The 16,635-nt window shown below is 41.6% G+C and overlaps 7 protein-coding genes across 7 annotated transcripts; 4 read left to right on the top strand and 3 right to left on the bottom strand.

Annotated features, from left to right (window-relative positions):
• Positions 1-545: 545 nt before the first annotated feature.
• On the bottom strand, positions 546-1,272 carry LOC131973280 (histone H1-like). Its single transcript, XM_059335241.1, has one exon. It carries the CDS (start codon positions 1,164-1,166, stop codon positions 546-548), a length of 621 nt encoding a protein of 206 aa, XP_059191224.1. The 5' UTR covers positions 1,167-1,272.
• Positions 1,273-3,754: 2,482 nt separating this feature from the next.
• Positions 3,755-4,394, bottom strand: LOC131973290 (histone H3). Its single transcript, XM_059335255.1, has one exon. The coding sequence runs from the start codon at positions 4,369-4,371 to the stop codon at positions 3,961-3,963; it is 411 nt and encodes a 136-aa protein (XP_059191238.1). The 5' UTR covers positions 4,372-4,394; the 3' UTR covers positions 3,755-3,960.
• Positions 4,395-4,657: 263 nt separating this feature from the next.
• Positions 4,658-5,214, top strand: LOC131973293 (histone H2A). The gene has a single exon (XM_059335259.1). It carries the CDS (start codon positions 4,705-4,707, stop codon positions 5,086-5,088), a length of 384 nt encoding a protein of 127 aa, XP_059191242.1. The 5' UTR covers positions 4,658-4,704; the 3' UTR covers positions 5,089-5,214.
• A 4,665-nt stretch (positions 5,215-9,879) lies between these two features.
• On the top strand, positions 9,880-10,361 carry LOC131973306 (histone H4). The gene has a single exon (XM_059335274.1). It carries the CDS (start codon positions 10,004-10,006, stop codon positions 10,313-10,315), a length of 312 nt encoding a protein of 103 aa, XP_059191257.1. The 5' UTR covers positions 9,880-10,003; the 3' UTR covers positions 10,316-10,361.
• Positions 10,362-10,493: 132 nt separating this feature from the next.
• Positions 10,494-11,604, top strand: LOC131973300 (histone H2B 1/2-like). The gene has a single exon (XM_059335267.1). It carries the CDS (start codon positions 11,190-11,192, stop codon positions 11,562-11,564), a length of 375 nt encoding a protein of 124 aa, XP_059191250.1. The 5' UTR covers positions 10,494-11,189; the 3' UTR covers positions 11,565-11,604.
• A 2,291-nt stretch (positions 11,605-13,895) lies between these two features.
• Positions 13,896-15,266, top strand: LOC131973279 (histone H1-like). Its single transcript, XM_059335240.1, has one exon. It carries the CDS (start codon positions 14,160-14,162, stop codon positions 14,778-14,780), a length of 621 nt encoding a protein of 206 aa, XP_059191223.1. The 5' UTR covers positions 13,896-14,159; the 3' UTR covers positions 14,781-15,266.
• Positions 15,267-15,816: 550 nt separating this feature from the next.
• On the bottom strand, positions 15,817-16,551 carry LOC131973295 (histone H2A-like). Its single transcript, XM_059335261.1, has one exon. The coding sequence runs from the start codon at positions 16,345-16,347 to the stop codon at positions 15,964-15,966; it is 384 nt and encodes a 127-aa protein (XP_059191244.1). The 5' UTR covers positions 16,348-16,551; the 3' UTR covers positions 15,817-15,963.
• Between the last annotated feature and the right edge of the window lie 84 nt (positions 16,552-16,635).

The raw sequence follows: 16,635 nt of genomic DNA, 5'->3' as shown, positions 1-16,635 counted from the left end.
TACACTCTAGGAAATGAATGCTTTCTGTTAATATTCAAACCAAAAGTTTTATTGATGATTGAAATGTCTCTTCACCTCCCCCACACTATTCACTACCTCGCGACTCAGTTCTGCCTGAGGACGTGATAAAAAACAAATCTCAATTTGATTATCATGAAGGTTTTTCATTACTCCTTTCTTAATTCGCGCCATCCAACAGGTCTTATGACGTGCTGCTTTTAGACAAGCGACCTATTAACAAATGTTCACAGCTGTATTATTAGAGAACATCTATCATTTTTGTCAAGCACAACTCTTAAAATTCTATGAATAAGGGCCATCTATGTTTAATCATTATAAATCTTGAGTACGTGATTAAAATGTCCCAGAATATAAATGTTTAAATAAGTCATCTTAGGGAGCAATGCATAGTAAGTCTTGTGCCTAATATCAATGTTTACTACTAACAATCACAGAGCAAGATAAGAGGAATTTTTTTTGTTTGTTTCTTTAGATGGAGTGGTTGGCTCTTAAAAGAGCCTTTGGTGATGAGAGTGATGTGGAGCTCACTTCTTCTTGGGTGCTGCCTTCTTGGCTTTGGGCTTGGCAGCGGTTTTCTTTGCGGGGGATTTCTTGGCTGCAGGCTTTTTGGCTGCCACCTTCTTGGGGCTCTTGGCGGGCTTGGTGGCCTTCTTGGGGCTCTTGGTGGCTTTCTTGGCCGCTGCGGGTTTCTTGGCCTTCTTGGGAGATTTCTTAGCGGCTGCGGGTTTCTTAGCTGCCGCTTTCTTGGGCTTCTTGGCCGCTGCAGGTTTCTTGGCTGCGGGCTTCTTGGCTTTAGCTGCAGCTTTCTTAGCTGCGGGCTTCTTGGCCTTAGGCTCGGCGGCCTTCTTGGCGAGCTTGAAGGATCCGGAGGCCCCGGTGCCTTTAGTCTGGCTCAGAGTCCCGTTAGCGACCAGGCCCTTGACGGCGGTCTTGACGCGGACCTTGTTCTTGTCCACATCGTATCCGCCGGCAGCCAGAGCCTTCTTGATGGCGGCCAGAGACGTGCCGCCCCGCTCCTTGGATGCGGACACAGCAGCAATGATGAGCTCTTTGACGCTGGGACCAGCCGGTTTGGCTTTGGAAACCTTCTTCTTCGCTGCTTTGGCCGGGGCCGGGGCGGCGGGGGCGACTTCTTTATCTGCCATCACTTGTTCCAAGCTTTGTTCCTCACCAGAGAGTCTGAGGGACTGTTGCACAGCTCGGAGCAGCGGGCTGTACTTGAACACACCATGAGAACCGTGGAGAGTCAAGCCAGGCCGCGGCTCCTCTGTGCACTGTGAAAGCCGGGACACTTGTGTTTTCTCTGCTCTGATAAAAGGCTAAAAACTAAATGTAGGACAAGTGCTGAAGGCTGAGAGTGACGGAGCTGCTAGCGGACTTGTTTCTCTTCATATTCAAGTCATGGAGAGTTTTGATGCTCTCTGTTTTTTCTTTGTGGAGCCTCCAAACCTCACCTCTTCACCGCCAAGAACACCACTTCTTGGCCACTTTTCACACTTATTTCTCTCCTAAAATGATTTAAAATGCATCAGAGCTTCGATAATAAACATTTCCCAGCTGCTCCACAAGTTTGTCCTGAGACTGAGTGTAAAAACAAACTTCTGCTGCTGATGAATTTATAATAAAATGAAGTTATTCTGGTCGCAGCAAACACACTGATGATGGCTGACGCTTATAGTGCAGTTGAGCTGCTCTGTTTCTCAACTTGTCCTCTGCTGAAGGCTAGTTTTAAATTGTTCCACTATAAACAATGAAAACAACTTTAAAATCACATGTCACCTGTCTTGGGCAGCACAGTTAGTTGTTTTAGTAGCTATTGATACTTTTTCCATTGACAGGTATCAGCTAGAGCTCCACTGGTGAGACTGAAAATAGGACTGACTGAAGTTTCAGAGAAACACAGTTTCTGCATGGATAATAAACTATTAAGCATTGTTCAAACTGTTTCATGAAAGCAGTCTGATCTAAAATGGTAAACATCATATATACAAACACTAACTTTAGACTTTGAACATACTTTTTGTAGCATCAACAAACATCTCCTTATGAATTTATCATAAAGTGAAGTTATTCTGGTCGCAGCAAACACACTGATGAGGCTGATGGAGTTCATCCAGACTTCCTATCAGAGCTGCTGGCTGTGAACAGGTCTTCTGCTAAAGACCACTTTTAATATAAATACTTAATAATTCTACTATTAATGGTCAAATACACAACATATGTTTGGTGAAGCGCGGTAAGTGGCTTCAACTGTTACATTACTCTGTTTCACTGATGCCCTAATATAAGTTAACTTCATCAAGTGTCAAACAAATGTTATTTTCTGTTTTCTGCTGAGGATAAATCTAGATTTGGACTTTAATGGCAGTTCTGGCTCTACAGATCTAGTATAAAATATTGATACTGTTCTTACAGCACAATAAAACCAATCTGCTAACTCTCACACTTTGACAGGGAGACTCACACATGCCACTCATCGATTTTCTCATGTACACAAAACAAATATTGAAACTGGTAACTCTGGTTGCCCTGGTCAACGACAGTGTAAAAGAAAAGACATTTTCCTTTAGTTTCTTGTTTTTTCTATACGTGCAAATGCCTTAGTAAAAAAAGGTAAATGACTCTATTTTATAAACATTAATCATTAATTAAAGTGGGAATCTGTTAATTAATATAATGACATTATAGATTAGTTGATAGTAATATTCAAGTGCTTAATGGTAAAACTTAAACATTACATCTCAGTGCTTCTTGATGTCTTTGTAAAGAGCCACGATAGATGCTGCTGTCAAGGTGAACAAATAACCTGCACACAATCCAGGTGACCAAACCGGAAGAGCTGCGGACATTTCTGCTATGAAATTATAATTATATGTAACATTTTACCCACTGTGTATTTTGCAATTATGTCTGACCACAGAGCTAAAAATGATATGAGGTGTCCAAAGGAAACAAATGTTATTTTACATTTACAAAAAGGAAACACTTTAAAGCTTATGTATGCAGGTAAGACCAACCCAGAAGGATTTTCTGCACTCCATCTTTCTCCCTCTGCAGGTCTAATTGCTGCTCTGAGGTGCGTTCAGGTGTACGCTGCCAAGTATCCAGAAAGCCAAAACACCGGAGGGCCCAAACTGCAAAGATTTCTATCAGTCGGTGATCACAAGCACCTTGGACAGCTCCCTCATGTCTTACTGTTCTCCATCAAAGCACAAACACACCACTCTGCTCTCATTACTCTAGTCCTGTTCCTCAGACAGACTGTCTCTGCTCTCAACTTGTTAAATAAAGTGTTGGTGCAATAGCGCCACCTACTGAGCAACAGCAGTGATTGTATAAGACATGCACCTTATAAGGCTTGTTGCTTGTAGACAGTGATGAAGAATTATTCAGACCCTTTACTTCAGTTCGAACGCAACACCGTGAAATTACTCCACTACAGGTACTCATCATGCAAAATGGCCCCACTAACATTCTTAAATATATTCAAAATATTTTAATTGTGCATTTAAGTCAGCAGCATCTTAGGAATTACTGTCGTGAGGTTTTACAAAAAATAAATAAATAAACAAACTGTGCGGGATCACCGACGAGGAAGTGCGGCAGCAGCGGCGAACTTAAATTGTAACTTTTCCTCCTTACAATTTACATGGGATAAATTTCCAGGTTCCAGATGATTAAATTAATTATACTTTCCCCCGAACAGTTAACTGAAGACCTGTGTTTCAATTTAAGGTTAAAATGTGATTGAATGTGCAATTCATGTGGTGATAATAAATGTGATAGGAAATGTGTCTATGGGTTTTTCAGAAGGTTTGGATTTTTAGAAAATGAAAATATGATTGTACATGTGTGATAACAACAGAGGTAGAGCTCTAGAGTAGAGAGTGAGGTGGCTCTTAAAAGAGCCTTTGTGGTTGTTAAAGGGCAGCAGACAGTCTAAGCTCTCTCTCCACGGATCCTGCGGGCCAGCTGGATGTCTTTGGGCATGATGGTGACCCTCTTGGCGTGGATGGCGCACAGGTTGGTGTCCTCGAAGAGGCCGACCAGGTAAGCCTCGCTGGACTCCTGCAGAGCCATGACAGCGGAGCTCTGGAAGCGCAGGTCGGTCTTGAAGTCCTGAGCGATTTCTCGGACCAGGCGCTGGAAGGGCAGCTTGCGGATCAGCAGCTCGGTGGATTTCTGGTAGCGACGGATCTCTCTCAGAGCCACGGTACCGGGCCTGTAACGGTGAGGCTTCTTCACGCCGCCGGTGGCCGGGGCGCTCTTACGGGCAGCCTTGGTGGCCAGCTGCTTCCTGGGGGCTTTGCCTCCGGTGGATTTACGGGCGGTCTGCTTGGTTCGTGCCATGACTTCTTCTCTCTCTGATCAGGAGAAATGTGGAGCTGACTGCAGAGACTCGCTGCTCTTAAACTGTGGGACCGGCTGTGAAATGTGACGCTGCTTCAGACCTCCGGCTCCTGATTGGTGATGGGCTCCTCCTGGAGCTCAGCGCCGCCCAGATCAGCGACCCCCACCCGGAGCTCCGCTGCCTATTGGGGGGGAAATAATTTCAAAAAGTCCGCCAAAAAGCAGAGCGGGCCGCTTCAGGACCGCCCCACGCGCTCTGTGGATATATAAAGGAGGGGTCTGTCCACAGGGGCCACAGTTTCTTTGAGTCAAAACTCTAGAAAGCATCAAAAAATGAGCGGAAGAGGCAAAACCGGAGGCAAAGCCAGAGCTAAGGCCAAGACCCGCTCCTCTCGGGCCGGGCTCCAGTTCCCAGTCGGTCGTGTCCACAGGCTGCTGCGTAAAGGAAACTATGCGCAGCGTGTGGGAGCTGGCGCCCCCGTCTACCTGGCGGCTGTGCTGGAGTACCTGACCGCTGAGATCCTGGAGCTGGCTGGAAACGCTGCCCGCGACAACAAGAAGACCCGGATCATCCCCCGTCACCTGCAGCTGGCTGTCCGCAACGACGAGGAGCTCAACAAGCTGCTGGGTGGAGTCACCATCGCTCAGGGCGGCGTGCTGCCCAACATCCAGGCTGTTCTGCTGCCCAAGAAGACCGAGAAGGCCGCCAAGAAGTAAAGCTGGACTCTCTCTGACTAAAACACCACAAAGGCTCTTTTAAGAGCCAACCACTTCTGATTTAAATAGCTGTTTCTAAATATTAATTGAAATATTCTGCCATATACAAATATTAAAGACTGATTTAAATAAACACTTGAAGGTGTTTATTAATCATCGTAACGATGCAGATGGAAAAAGATGTTCACAATTAACTTGGCTGTCTCTACTGTTTGGTTGCTCAATATTTGATCCCTATCTTCTGATGATCCAGACTTTTGTAAACTATAACAGTGCTTCACCCAATAGACCACCTCCACACATAAAGCAACAAATGACTTAGAAGACCTATTAGATTTATACTATTGTATTTATTTCCCCTCCAGCTCCTTAATAATAATAAAAAAAATTCTAGACTTCCATTACACTCTCGGGTCTCAGCAACAGCTGTCTGCGTCCAGCTTCAATCTCTCATTTTCTCTTTTGATTTAAAAAAGAAATTATGAATGTAACTTCCTCAGTCTAGGCAAAGGCTTCACCAGTAGATTCATTGCCAGACTATAAAATTATTTTTTCTCCTATTCGGCCCTTATCCTCTTCCTTATAAAGAAATAGAAGGCCTATATAACTACACCGTTAGAACAAAATGAATGGCCACGATTCATACAGAACGCTTGAAGGTTTATTTTTGTCTCTCTGCGTACTTCTGCAGACACCGTGAAAACTACAATAAATAAATAAATAAATAAATACATACAAGTTTGAAAAACACATGCGACTCCCACTCACTGTTAAGGCTCATTGTCATATCTGAAACATATAAACAGAAATGGCTGGAATAAATGGACTTCCAAAACATCACAAAAGTTCATAATAGGGCACATTAACTAGAAAACCCAGCTTTTTCTTCGCCTATTAGAAAGCCCAGACTAGTGCCAAATGGCACCACTGTGGTCATTTGCATCTCCTCAGGCTACAACGACCCACCGTTCTTATGTAAACGCAGCCATTAGATTGGAATGTGCTGCTCTGCAGGTAAGTAAATAGCCTGCTCACAGCACAGAAAACTTCACTTAGACTCTGTCTGTGAAGAAGGAAAGATGGCAAAGGTTTTCAGCACTCAGCAGGCTTTGGACATGATCCTGAACCAAGTCAACCCGTGTGACTCTGATGGACAAGGAATAACCCTTCAGCTGAGTTCCGACTCTGAAATTTCTTCTGGTAAGATTTTCTAAACATCCTATTTTTCGTTTGCTGATTATGGCAGTTGTGTTTTAGGAAAAGAGGAAAACAATCCTAAATCAATACAAAGGAGGCATATTTAGAGATGTTTGTAATTATAATGATAATGTGTAATGTAATTTTATTTGGTATTTTATTCTTTTTACTTCTCATGACAGAGTTCATTTTAACTGATTTTGTTTTTGTTATTATATTTATTTGTTTAGCCTTAGCTGTCTTAGCCTAGGTAGTTTTACGTTTTATTCCATACAGTGGCGGTTCTAGACTAATTTTACTGTGGGGGCCAAGGAGGGGCCAGTGTTTAATCAGAGGGGAACATTAAAAACGACAAAGATGATATCTAAGCAATCAAAACCCCTATTTTAGCTATTTAAACATCTTATTTAAGCATATTTGGAAGATATAAATACATTGATTGAAACAATGAAACTTACCAACAATTACAATTATTTTTGCAAGAAAATGACATTTCTCATTTTTGTGCACAGTTACTTATTTATTTTGAAAGTGCAGTACAATGAGAATAATCTTATATATATATATATATATATATATATATATATATATATACATACATACATACATACATACATACATACATACATACATACATACATACAAGCTTTTATTGCACAATTAAACTATTATACAATGTACACATTCTGGGTTCCTTTTGTGTACAATGAGATATTGTTTGACCAAAAATTAGGTAAGAATTGTTCCATCGTTCATCGTTATAAATTGATAATTTCATTATTAATTTGACACAGGGGCCACAGCAGGGGCCAAAGGCTTCTTTACAGGGGCAGTGGCCCCTGTAGGCCCCTAGAACCGCCACTGATTCCATATCTACAGTGTTTCCTTGGTGGGGTCCGTCTGTGTGTTTGATTTATAATTCAATGATATCTTTGCGTAGATTTCACATCATTTTAGATAATTCATTGCTCATATCTCAAATATATAAATATGATCACCCTACAGATGAGGAGACTTCGCCGCCACCGGAGAAGAGAGGTCATCTGGAGACAGACGTTTGGACAACAGAGACAGCAAAAGACAGCACAGTGTGGCGTGAAGAACAGGTCGGAAGGCCTCTCCATCACAGCCCTACAGAATGCTACGCCACAGAGGGAGAGCCAACTGCTTTGATGAAAAGAAAGGTGTCGAGTCGCTTGCAGAGTTTCCTCTGTTTCATCACACTGCAGATGCTTCAAACCATTCAGGAGTGGACTGTTCAGCACGGACGCCAGACACAAGATGAAAATTGGTTTATGGCCCTGAACTAATCCCTGAACTAATGGCATTCATTGCCATCCTCCTCCTGCGTGGCATCATCAAACTCCCATCGCTGCATGATGCATGGTCAGCAAAACTGGGACTGCCCCTGATCAATGGCATTATGGCTTGAAACCGATTCCAAGAGATCATGCGACACCTGCGCTTCGACAACAAGGACACACACAGTGAACGAGTTGCGACAGACAGGTTTGCTGCAATCACTGACATTTGGGGGTCTTTTGTTGCCAACTGCATCGCATCGTACAACCCAGGCAGGCACATCACCATAGATGAGCAACTTTTTCCTTCAAAGACTCGCTGCTGTTTCCTGCAGTACAGTACAAAACCGGACAAGTTTGGAATCAAGTTCTGGGTGGCATGTGACTTGAAATCCAAGTATGTGTGTAACATAATCCCATATCTTGGCAAAGACCCCAGTCGTCCCACGGGGGAGAGACTGTCGGAAAATGTGGTAATGAAGCTAATCGAGCCGTTTATGGATGAAGGAAGAACCGTCACCACAGACAACTTCTTTACATCATTGTCCCTTGCACGACGACTGCTCAGCCGGAAGACAACGCTCCTTGACACAGTCAATATAATTCGCCGGGAGCTTCCAGAATCAGCTAAAAAGACTTTGGACTGCAGTGAATTCAGCACTCAGGTATGTTGCAGATATCTTGTCATCTGTAGTACGAGGATTTTTTGGGGGTTTGTGTCAAGGTCTCTAAGTGTCATCATGGTGTGTGTAAAGTGCTATTATAATAACGTTTTATATCATTTTATTCATCAGGTGTTTTCAACCTCTGGTGCCACACTGACGGTGTATGCCCCCAAACGGAAGAAGACCGTCTGCATCCTCAGTAGCATGCACAGCCTGCTGGAGACTGGGGATACCCGGAAAAAAAAAGCCAAGCACCTTCACCGACTACAACAGCATGAAATGCGGTGTGGACATAATGGACCAGATGGTGAGAAAGTACACTGTGCGTTGGCCAGTCGCTGTGTTTTACAACATGGTGGACATGGCAGCGCTGAATGCACATTTTCTTTTTCAGGCATGTACTGGGGTAAAGGAGAGACGGGTGGACTTTTTGGTGGAGTTGGCAAGCGAGCTTGCACAGTCTTTTATGGGACAAAGACAACAAACAAAGAAAACATTCCTGTGCAACTTCCACCAACACCTGACACAGGGAAAAGGGCATTGTGTCAGGTGAAGTGCAAATGCAAAAAAAAAATCATGCTACTGTACGCTGTGTTTCTTGTGAAAAATACACATGTGGGAAATGCAGAAAGGAGATGTTGTGGCAGCGCCAAATATGTTCAAACCAATAAATCTCTGCAAAATGCAAAACATAAACTGTGTCGAACTCTTTCTAAGGGAGGGGAAAATATATTTCTGTTGTGATCACAAAAGTGGAAATATAATTTCAAATTGTAGCCTGTTGAACACAAAATGAAGTATTTTACACAGTTCTAAACCTCAACGTAAGATAAGTTAATATATACTTTTATTGTCTCCATTTTTTGTGAACTCCATCCAGCTGACATGTGTGTATGTATATATATACACACATATACATACGCATACACACACACACACACACACACACACACACACACACACACACACACACATAAAATATATATCTCCATATCCGTATATCTATATCTATCTATATATCTATATCTATGAACCATATTTATCTGTATAATCATATCTATATGTCGATATGTCATATCTGTCCATATGCATAGATATATGCATGCACATATACATGCATACGCATATACATATATACATACACGCATGCATACATACATACACATAAGATAATAATAATAATAATAATAATAATAATAATAATAATAATAATAAAGTGCACAGAAGAAATAATACATTCAAAAAGCCACCTGCTTTGTGTCTTCCCATACTGTGTGTACTTCCTCAGGTGACTGACACCCCCCCCCCCCCCCCCCCCCCCCCCCCCCAGAAAATGTTAATAATACAGAATAATATCAACATTATTTTTTTTAAAATTACATATGCATGATGTAGGCAGATGTTAAAAACATGTTGGAATGAACAAGGCCTCTATTAGTTTCACTAATTATCTACCTGTAAGTAACCTGCAAATGTTTGTACATAACTATAATACATTTTAACCTGCTGTTACCTTGTTTTTTTTCCTGTACATTCTGTATATTTATATGTTCTTTTTCTCTAAATGCATGTAGAAAAGTCGTCAATAATCAAATTGTCCTTGAGTAGAATGAAGGTCTGCTGAGTTTGTCTCCGCCCACCGAGAGACGTCTCAGCTGTTCTCTATCACGTCCGCATTTCAGATGTAAATATCGGCGATCAGACAGATTCAACTCATTGGTTTCTGACGACCTAAACTCAGTAGAAGAGAAAATGTCTGGCCGCGGTAAGGGAGGGAAAGGACTCGGTAAAGGAGGCGCAAAGCGTCACCGTAAAGTTCTCCGTGATAACATCCAGGGGATCACCAAGCCCGCTATCCGCCGTCTGGCTCGCCGTGGTGGAGTGAAGCGGATCTCCGGCCTGATCTACGAGGAGACCCGTGGTGTGTTGAAGGTCTTCCTGGAGAACGTGATCCGTGATGCCGTCACCTACACCGAGCACGCCAAGAGAAAGACGGTGACCGCCATGGATGTGGTGTATGCTCTCAAGAGGCAGGGACGCACTCTGTACGGCTTCGGAGGTTAAACAACACACTGCTGCTACAAACACAAAGGCTCTTTTAAGAGCCCCACACTTCATCTACAGAGAAACTTCCCCCCATTGTGTATTTATTATTGAACATCGGATAGTGGTCGGCAATACTGCAAAACAAAATGTTAGTCCCATGCTAAATAACCAGTTTTAACAAACTAACACTATTTGTACAAGGAAGATTGGAATATATTCTATATAATACTATATAGATGGGAATAATATCGATATGGGTGTATATCAGTTTCAGTAAAATATTACTCTAGGTTTATTTCAACTGGCTGAATATATTGGGACTATCTGAAGAGTAGCCTATATTTAATCAGTCTGCTAAAATTACAAATACGTTGACCAATTTCACTTTTGAAATATAGCATTAACTAATGATCAACCAGGGCCAGTATTGTCAAAACTGATACTTTATTTTATTTTAGAAAAGGTATATAAGATACTGGAATACTAATGTTCATTTGGCAGTTAATATGAACAGGTTACTATATTCAGCCGTATTTATATTTCAGCTTTGAGTCCAGTAAAACCTTCATTTTGATTTATTTCAACTCGCTGAATAAATTATATGACTGTCTGAATAGAATATCAGTCTGCTAAAATTAGAATTTAATGACCAATTTCACTTGAAAAATACGCCTTAGACCGCTCGGCCATCCTGACTTGGTGGTAACACATGAGACTGACTTAGCATTACATGTGATAGCGTGGAGTCTCTCTAACGCGCATGCTCAGTCCCGCTCAGAAGACAACCAATCCCGTGAGCGCAACAGCACAGTTTTATTTACATAAAGTGGACATAAACACCGCTCTGTGGACTGAGAGGACATTCGACTCCTGAGAGACTCGATAATCAATCATGCCTGAGACCACCGTGAAAGCGCCCAAGAAGGGCTCCAAGAAAGCCGTTTCTAAGGCCGTCACCAAGGGCGGCAAGAAGAGGAGGACCAAGAGGAAGGAGAGCTACGCCATCTACGTGTACAAGGTGCTGAAGCAGGTCCACCCCGACACCGGCATCTCCTCCAAGGCCATGGGCATCATGAACTCGTTTGTCAGCGACATCTTTGAGCGCATCGCCGGTGAGGCCTCCCGTCTGGCTCACTACAACAAACGCTCCACCATCACGTCCAGGGAGATCCAGACCGCCGTCCGCCTGCTGCTGCCCGGGGAGCTGGCCAAGCACGCCGTGTCTGAGGGCACCAAGGCCGTCACCAAGTACACCAGCTCCAAGTAGACTGCTGCTCCACCAGCTACAACACAAAGGCTCTTTTAAGAGCCACACACTTTACCTGAAGAGATTTCTCTTGCCCACGAAAAATATTAGTAATTAATTAAACATTTAAGTGTATAGTTAAGTTTAAGTGTATAAAAATTACTAAAAACCCTAGAGGTTTTCTCTTGACTTCAAAACACCAATTTACAGATATAGCAAAATGTAGTACTAACTTTTTTTTTTTTTATGTATTATAATAAATCCTGTTAATTTCCAAGAATAAGCATTTTCTCTGTACCTGTGCTTGACAAATACAAATCAAATTCAGTAATGACTGTTGAATAACTTAATGGTAAATAAAAGGCAGATTCAGTTGGTTCCAGGATGAATAGCTTTTAGATGTCTATTTTTTTCCTACCTTGAATAATGTATAATGCTACTTACTTAAATGCACAAATATATATATTTGGAATATATATAACTATCTGGGGCCGTTCTGCATATTAGTACTTTTTCTTTTGGTACTTTTAGTTAGTTTTAGTGGAGTAATTTCACGGTGTGATATTCGTACTTTAACTGAAGTAAAGGGTCTGAAAACACTGTCAATGAGCAAATACTAGATACATGCTGCCTATCATCACTGCTGTTGCTCAGTAGGTGGCGCTATTGGCGCCAACACTTTATTTAACAAGTTGAGAGAAGAGACAGTCTGTCTGAGGAACAGGACTAGAGAAATGAGAGCAGAGTGGTGTGTTTGTGCTTTGATGGAGAACAGTAAGACATGAGGGAGCTGTCCAAGGTGCTTGTGATCACCGACTGATAGAAATCTTTGCAGGCTGGGCCCTCCGGTGTTTTGGCTCTCTGCACACTTGGCAGTGTGCACCTGAACGCACCTCAGAGCAGCAATTAAACCTGCAGAGGGAGAAAGATGGAGTGCACAAACAGAACATTACATGTCTGCTCTGTATACTGAGCTGCAAAGAAAGGAAAAATAAAATTAAACATTAGTTTCATAAAAATGGTGCAACCTTTTGTAATATTAAGGTAAAATTATACTAGGACTGTTGATTTCCTGTTTAAGATTGCCATTTTATTCCATATTTTACCGTTAAAAATAAAACGTTTTTCCATCAAAAGAACTGTTGTTCTGCCATGTAATTGACAAGACAATATTTTATAAATGCCGCATGAATTAAATATTTCATCATTAAATATTACAGTATATTTCTGTTAGAGATATGGTGTTTAGTACATTTAAGTGATTTGGGTTTGAAAACTTTGGTCATTTTGGATTTTCACATATTTTCAGCGATTGGATAACAAGCACTTCTGTTCTTCAAACTGCAGAGAAACCCCCTTAATGTCTAGGACCACTTCACATCCTCTAAATGATTTAGGTCTCTTGTTTGTGGTTGTGAAGCTTCATGTGGCTGTGGTTATCCTAGAGGACTATCCTATATTAAATATATGGTTTTAAATCCCTTATACTATACATTTTGTATCCCCTGCATATATATATATATATATATATATATATATATATATATATATATATATATATATATATATATATATATATATATATATATATATATATATATATATATATATATATATATATATATATTTAACCATATATGTTCATATTACTACATATGACAACCTATGTAACACATTAAAATATATTTTCTCTAACATGCAATCTTCTGTGAAATACAAAATACTCTCAGGCAAAAACAATCAAAAAAAAAGTATTTTATGTATACAAGGTGTATATTATGTTTGTATTAGTTTCACTTTTTATTCTTTTTTTCTGTTTTCATGTCTATATGACTATATCTTGAGCTGTTGTGACAACTACATTTCCCCACTGCAGGATTAACAAAGTCTTATCTTTTGTGTGACACTTGATGAAGAGGACTAATATTCAGGCGTCAGTGGAACAGAGTAACTGTAACATTTGGACATGTCTGCACTTATGTCATGCATTTGATCATTAATAGTAGAATTATGAAGTATTTATATTAAAATGATCTTTAACAGAAGACATGTCCACAGACAGCAGGTCTGATAGGAAGTCTGGATGAACTCCATCAGCCTCATCAGTGTGTTTGCTGCGACCAGAATAACTTCATTTTATTATAAATTCATGAGCAGCAGAAGTGTTTTTATTTACTCAGTCTCTGGACAAACTTGTGGAGCAGCTGGGAAATGTTTATTATCGAAGCTCTGATGCATTTTAAATCATTTTAGGAGAGAAATAAGTGTGAAAAGTGGCCAAGACGTGGTGTTCTTGGCGGTGAAGAGGTGAGGTTTGGAGGCTCCACAAAGAAAAAACAGAGAGCATCAAAACTCTCCATGACTTGAATATGAAGAGAAACAAGTCCGCTAGCAGCTCCGTCACTCTCAGCCTTCAGCACTTGTCCTACATTTAGTTTTTAGCCTTTTATCAGAGCAGAGAAAACACAAGTGTCCCGGCTTTCACAGTGCACAGAGGAGCCGCGGCCTGGCTTGACTCTCCACGGTTCTCATGGTGTGTTCAAGTACAGCCCGCTGCTCCGAGCTCTGCAACAGTCCCTCAGACTCTCTGGTGAGGAACAAAGCTTGGAAGAAGTGATGGCAGATAAAGAAGTCGCTCCCGCCGCCCCGGCCCCGGCCAAAGCAGCGAAGAAGAAGGTTTCCAAAGCCAAACCGGCTGGTCCCAGCGTCAAAGAGCTCATCATTGCTGCTGTGTCCGCATCCAAGGAGCGGGGCGGCACGTCTCTGGCCGCCATCAAGAAGGCTCTGGCTGCCGGCGGGTACGATGTGGACAAGAACAAGGTCCGCGTCAAGACCGCCGTCAAGGGCCTGGTCGCTAACGGGACTCTGAGCCAGACTAAAGGCACCGGGGCCTCCGGATCCTTCAAGCTCGCCAAGAAGGCCGCCGAGCCCAAGGCCAAGAAGCCCGCAGCTAAGAAAGCTGCAGCTAAAGCCAAGAAGCCCGCAGCCAAGAAACCTGCAGCGGCCAAGAAGCCCAAGAAAGCGGCAGCTAAGAAACCCGCAGCCGCTAAGAAATCTCCCAAGAAGGCCAAGAAACCCGCAGCGGCCAAGAAAGCCACCAAGAGCCCCAAGAAGGCCACCAAGCCCGCCAAGAGCCCCAAGAAGGTGGCAGCCAAAAAGCCTGCAGCCAAGAAATCCCCCGCAAAGAAAACCGCTGCCAAGCCCAAAGCCAAGAAGGCAGCACCCAAGAAGAAGTGAGCTCCACATCACTCTCATCACCAAAGGCTCTTTTAAGAGCCAACCACTCCATCTAAAGAAACAAAAAAAAAAATTCCTCTTATCTTGCTCTGTGATTGTTAGTAGTAAACATTGTTATTAGGCACAAGACTTACTATGCATTGCTCCCTAAGATGACTTATTTAAACATTTTAATTCTCGGACACTAATTCCATCCATCCATCCATCCATCCATCAATCCTATAGTATATAAACACATGTCATAGTAAGGCTAACCTCAATGGCAATAAATCAATTACATCCCTACAATGTGTCAAGGGAAAAACATGGGGAAAAAATACTGCGTCAGATTAACAAAAATTAAATTACGAAGTGATCCACTTAGTGAACACAAGGGGGTTGTGATCTTCAGGAGATGCCAATATCAAAGTTATCCATTTATATAAAAAAATGCGGGTGATAAGAGCCATTCAATATGTAACAATATGACAGTTACTATGAATCTATATACACGTCAGGAACAAAGTTATATTTTCGGATTTTTCATTAGTTTTAGTATTAATTTCTAATTTATTTTTTGTGTTCAAATTCAGTTATTGTTAATGAGTTAGAGTGAGTTTGCTAGATTTGATTTGTTTCTAGTTTTTGGAAAAAGGCTAACTTTTTAGTTTCATTTCCTTTGTCTTATCCATCCAGCCCTAAAAGGTTTAAGTCATTAAACCAGATAAATAGGTTTCATATCAACCAAAAGGGTTTATATATGAAAATTGGCGAATTGAAAACGACAGTTTTAGTTATCGTTTAAAAAAAAACAAAAAAACAACTCAATTTCAATTAATAAAAATGTTATTCAAGTCTCGTTTATTTCATTGTCTATTATAACCTTGGTCAGGAAAAAATAACTCTGGTCTTCTTTGTAAATTTACAGTGATTTGAATAAAATCAATAATTAGTTGTAGCTAGTATTTGTTTGAAATGATTCAATATGCAAAATATTAACTACATTAAAAAAAAAAAAAAAAAAAAAAAAGTACAGATGCAGGGTCTAGTAAAATTGATTGTTACCGAGGCAAAACAGCCTGTATGTCGTAATAATGTATTTTTTTTTTTTTTTTTTTCCACTCTAAAGAAATCGGCTCTCTCGGAAATAGTGGTTGGCTCTTAAAAGAGCCTTTGTGGTGTTTTAGTCAGAGAGAGTCCAGCTTTACTTCTTGGCGGCCTTCTCGGTCTTCTTGGGCAGCAGAACAGCCTGGATGTTGGGCAGCACGCCGCCCTGAGCGATGGTGACTCCACCAAGCAGCTTGTTGAGCTCCTCGTCGTTGCGGACAGCAAGCTGCAGGTGACGGGGGATGATCCGGGTCTTCTTGTTGTCGCGGGCAGCGTTTCCAGCCAGCTCCAGGATCTCAGCGGTCAGGTACTCCAGCACAGCCGCCAGGTAGACCGGAGCTCCGGCACCGACACGCTGAGCGTAGTTTCCCTTTCTCAGCAGCCTGTGGACACGACCGACCGGGAACTGGAGCCCGGCCCGAGAGGAGCGGGTCTTGGCCTTAGCTCTGGCTTTGCCGGCGCCCTTACCACGTCCAGACATGTTCAAATAGTTGTATTCTTCGAGATTAAACCAAAGAAAGTGCCACTTAGTATCCACTCAGACAATATGTAGCAACGCTGCTGCGCTCTGATTGGTCGAATTGAGCGTAACTGTGGTTGTCCAATCAGGAACGAGCTCAGTTCAAGCTTCCTTTTCTTTCAAGCAAACTTTAAAGCTCTATATAAATAAAATATATTATATCAGTTTTATTTCTGCACTGTGATGATAGTAACACTTTATTTTTTAAAGATACATTTTTTAAAAAATCATGCTTTATGTTTTAGCCAT

Source organism: Centropristis striata, chromosome 6 (genome assembly GCF_030273125.1).
Source record: "Centropristis striata isolate RG_2023a ecotype Rhode Island chromosome 6, C.striata_1.0, whole genome shotgun sequence".
Taxonomy (NCBI): domain Eukaryota; kingdom Metazoa; phylum Chordata; class Actinopteri; order Perciformes; family Serranidae; genus Centropristis; species Centropristis striata.
This window is presented reverse-complemented; position numbering and strand designations above follow the sequence as displayed.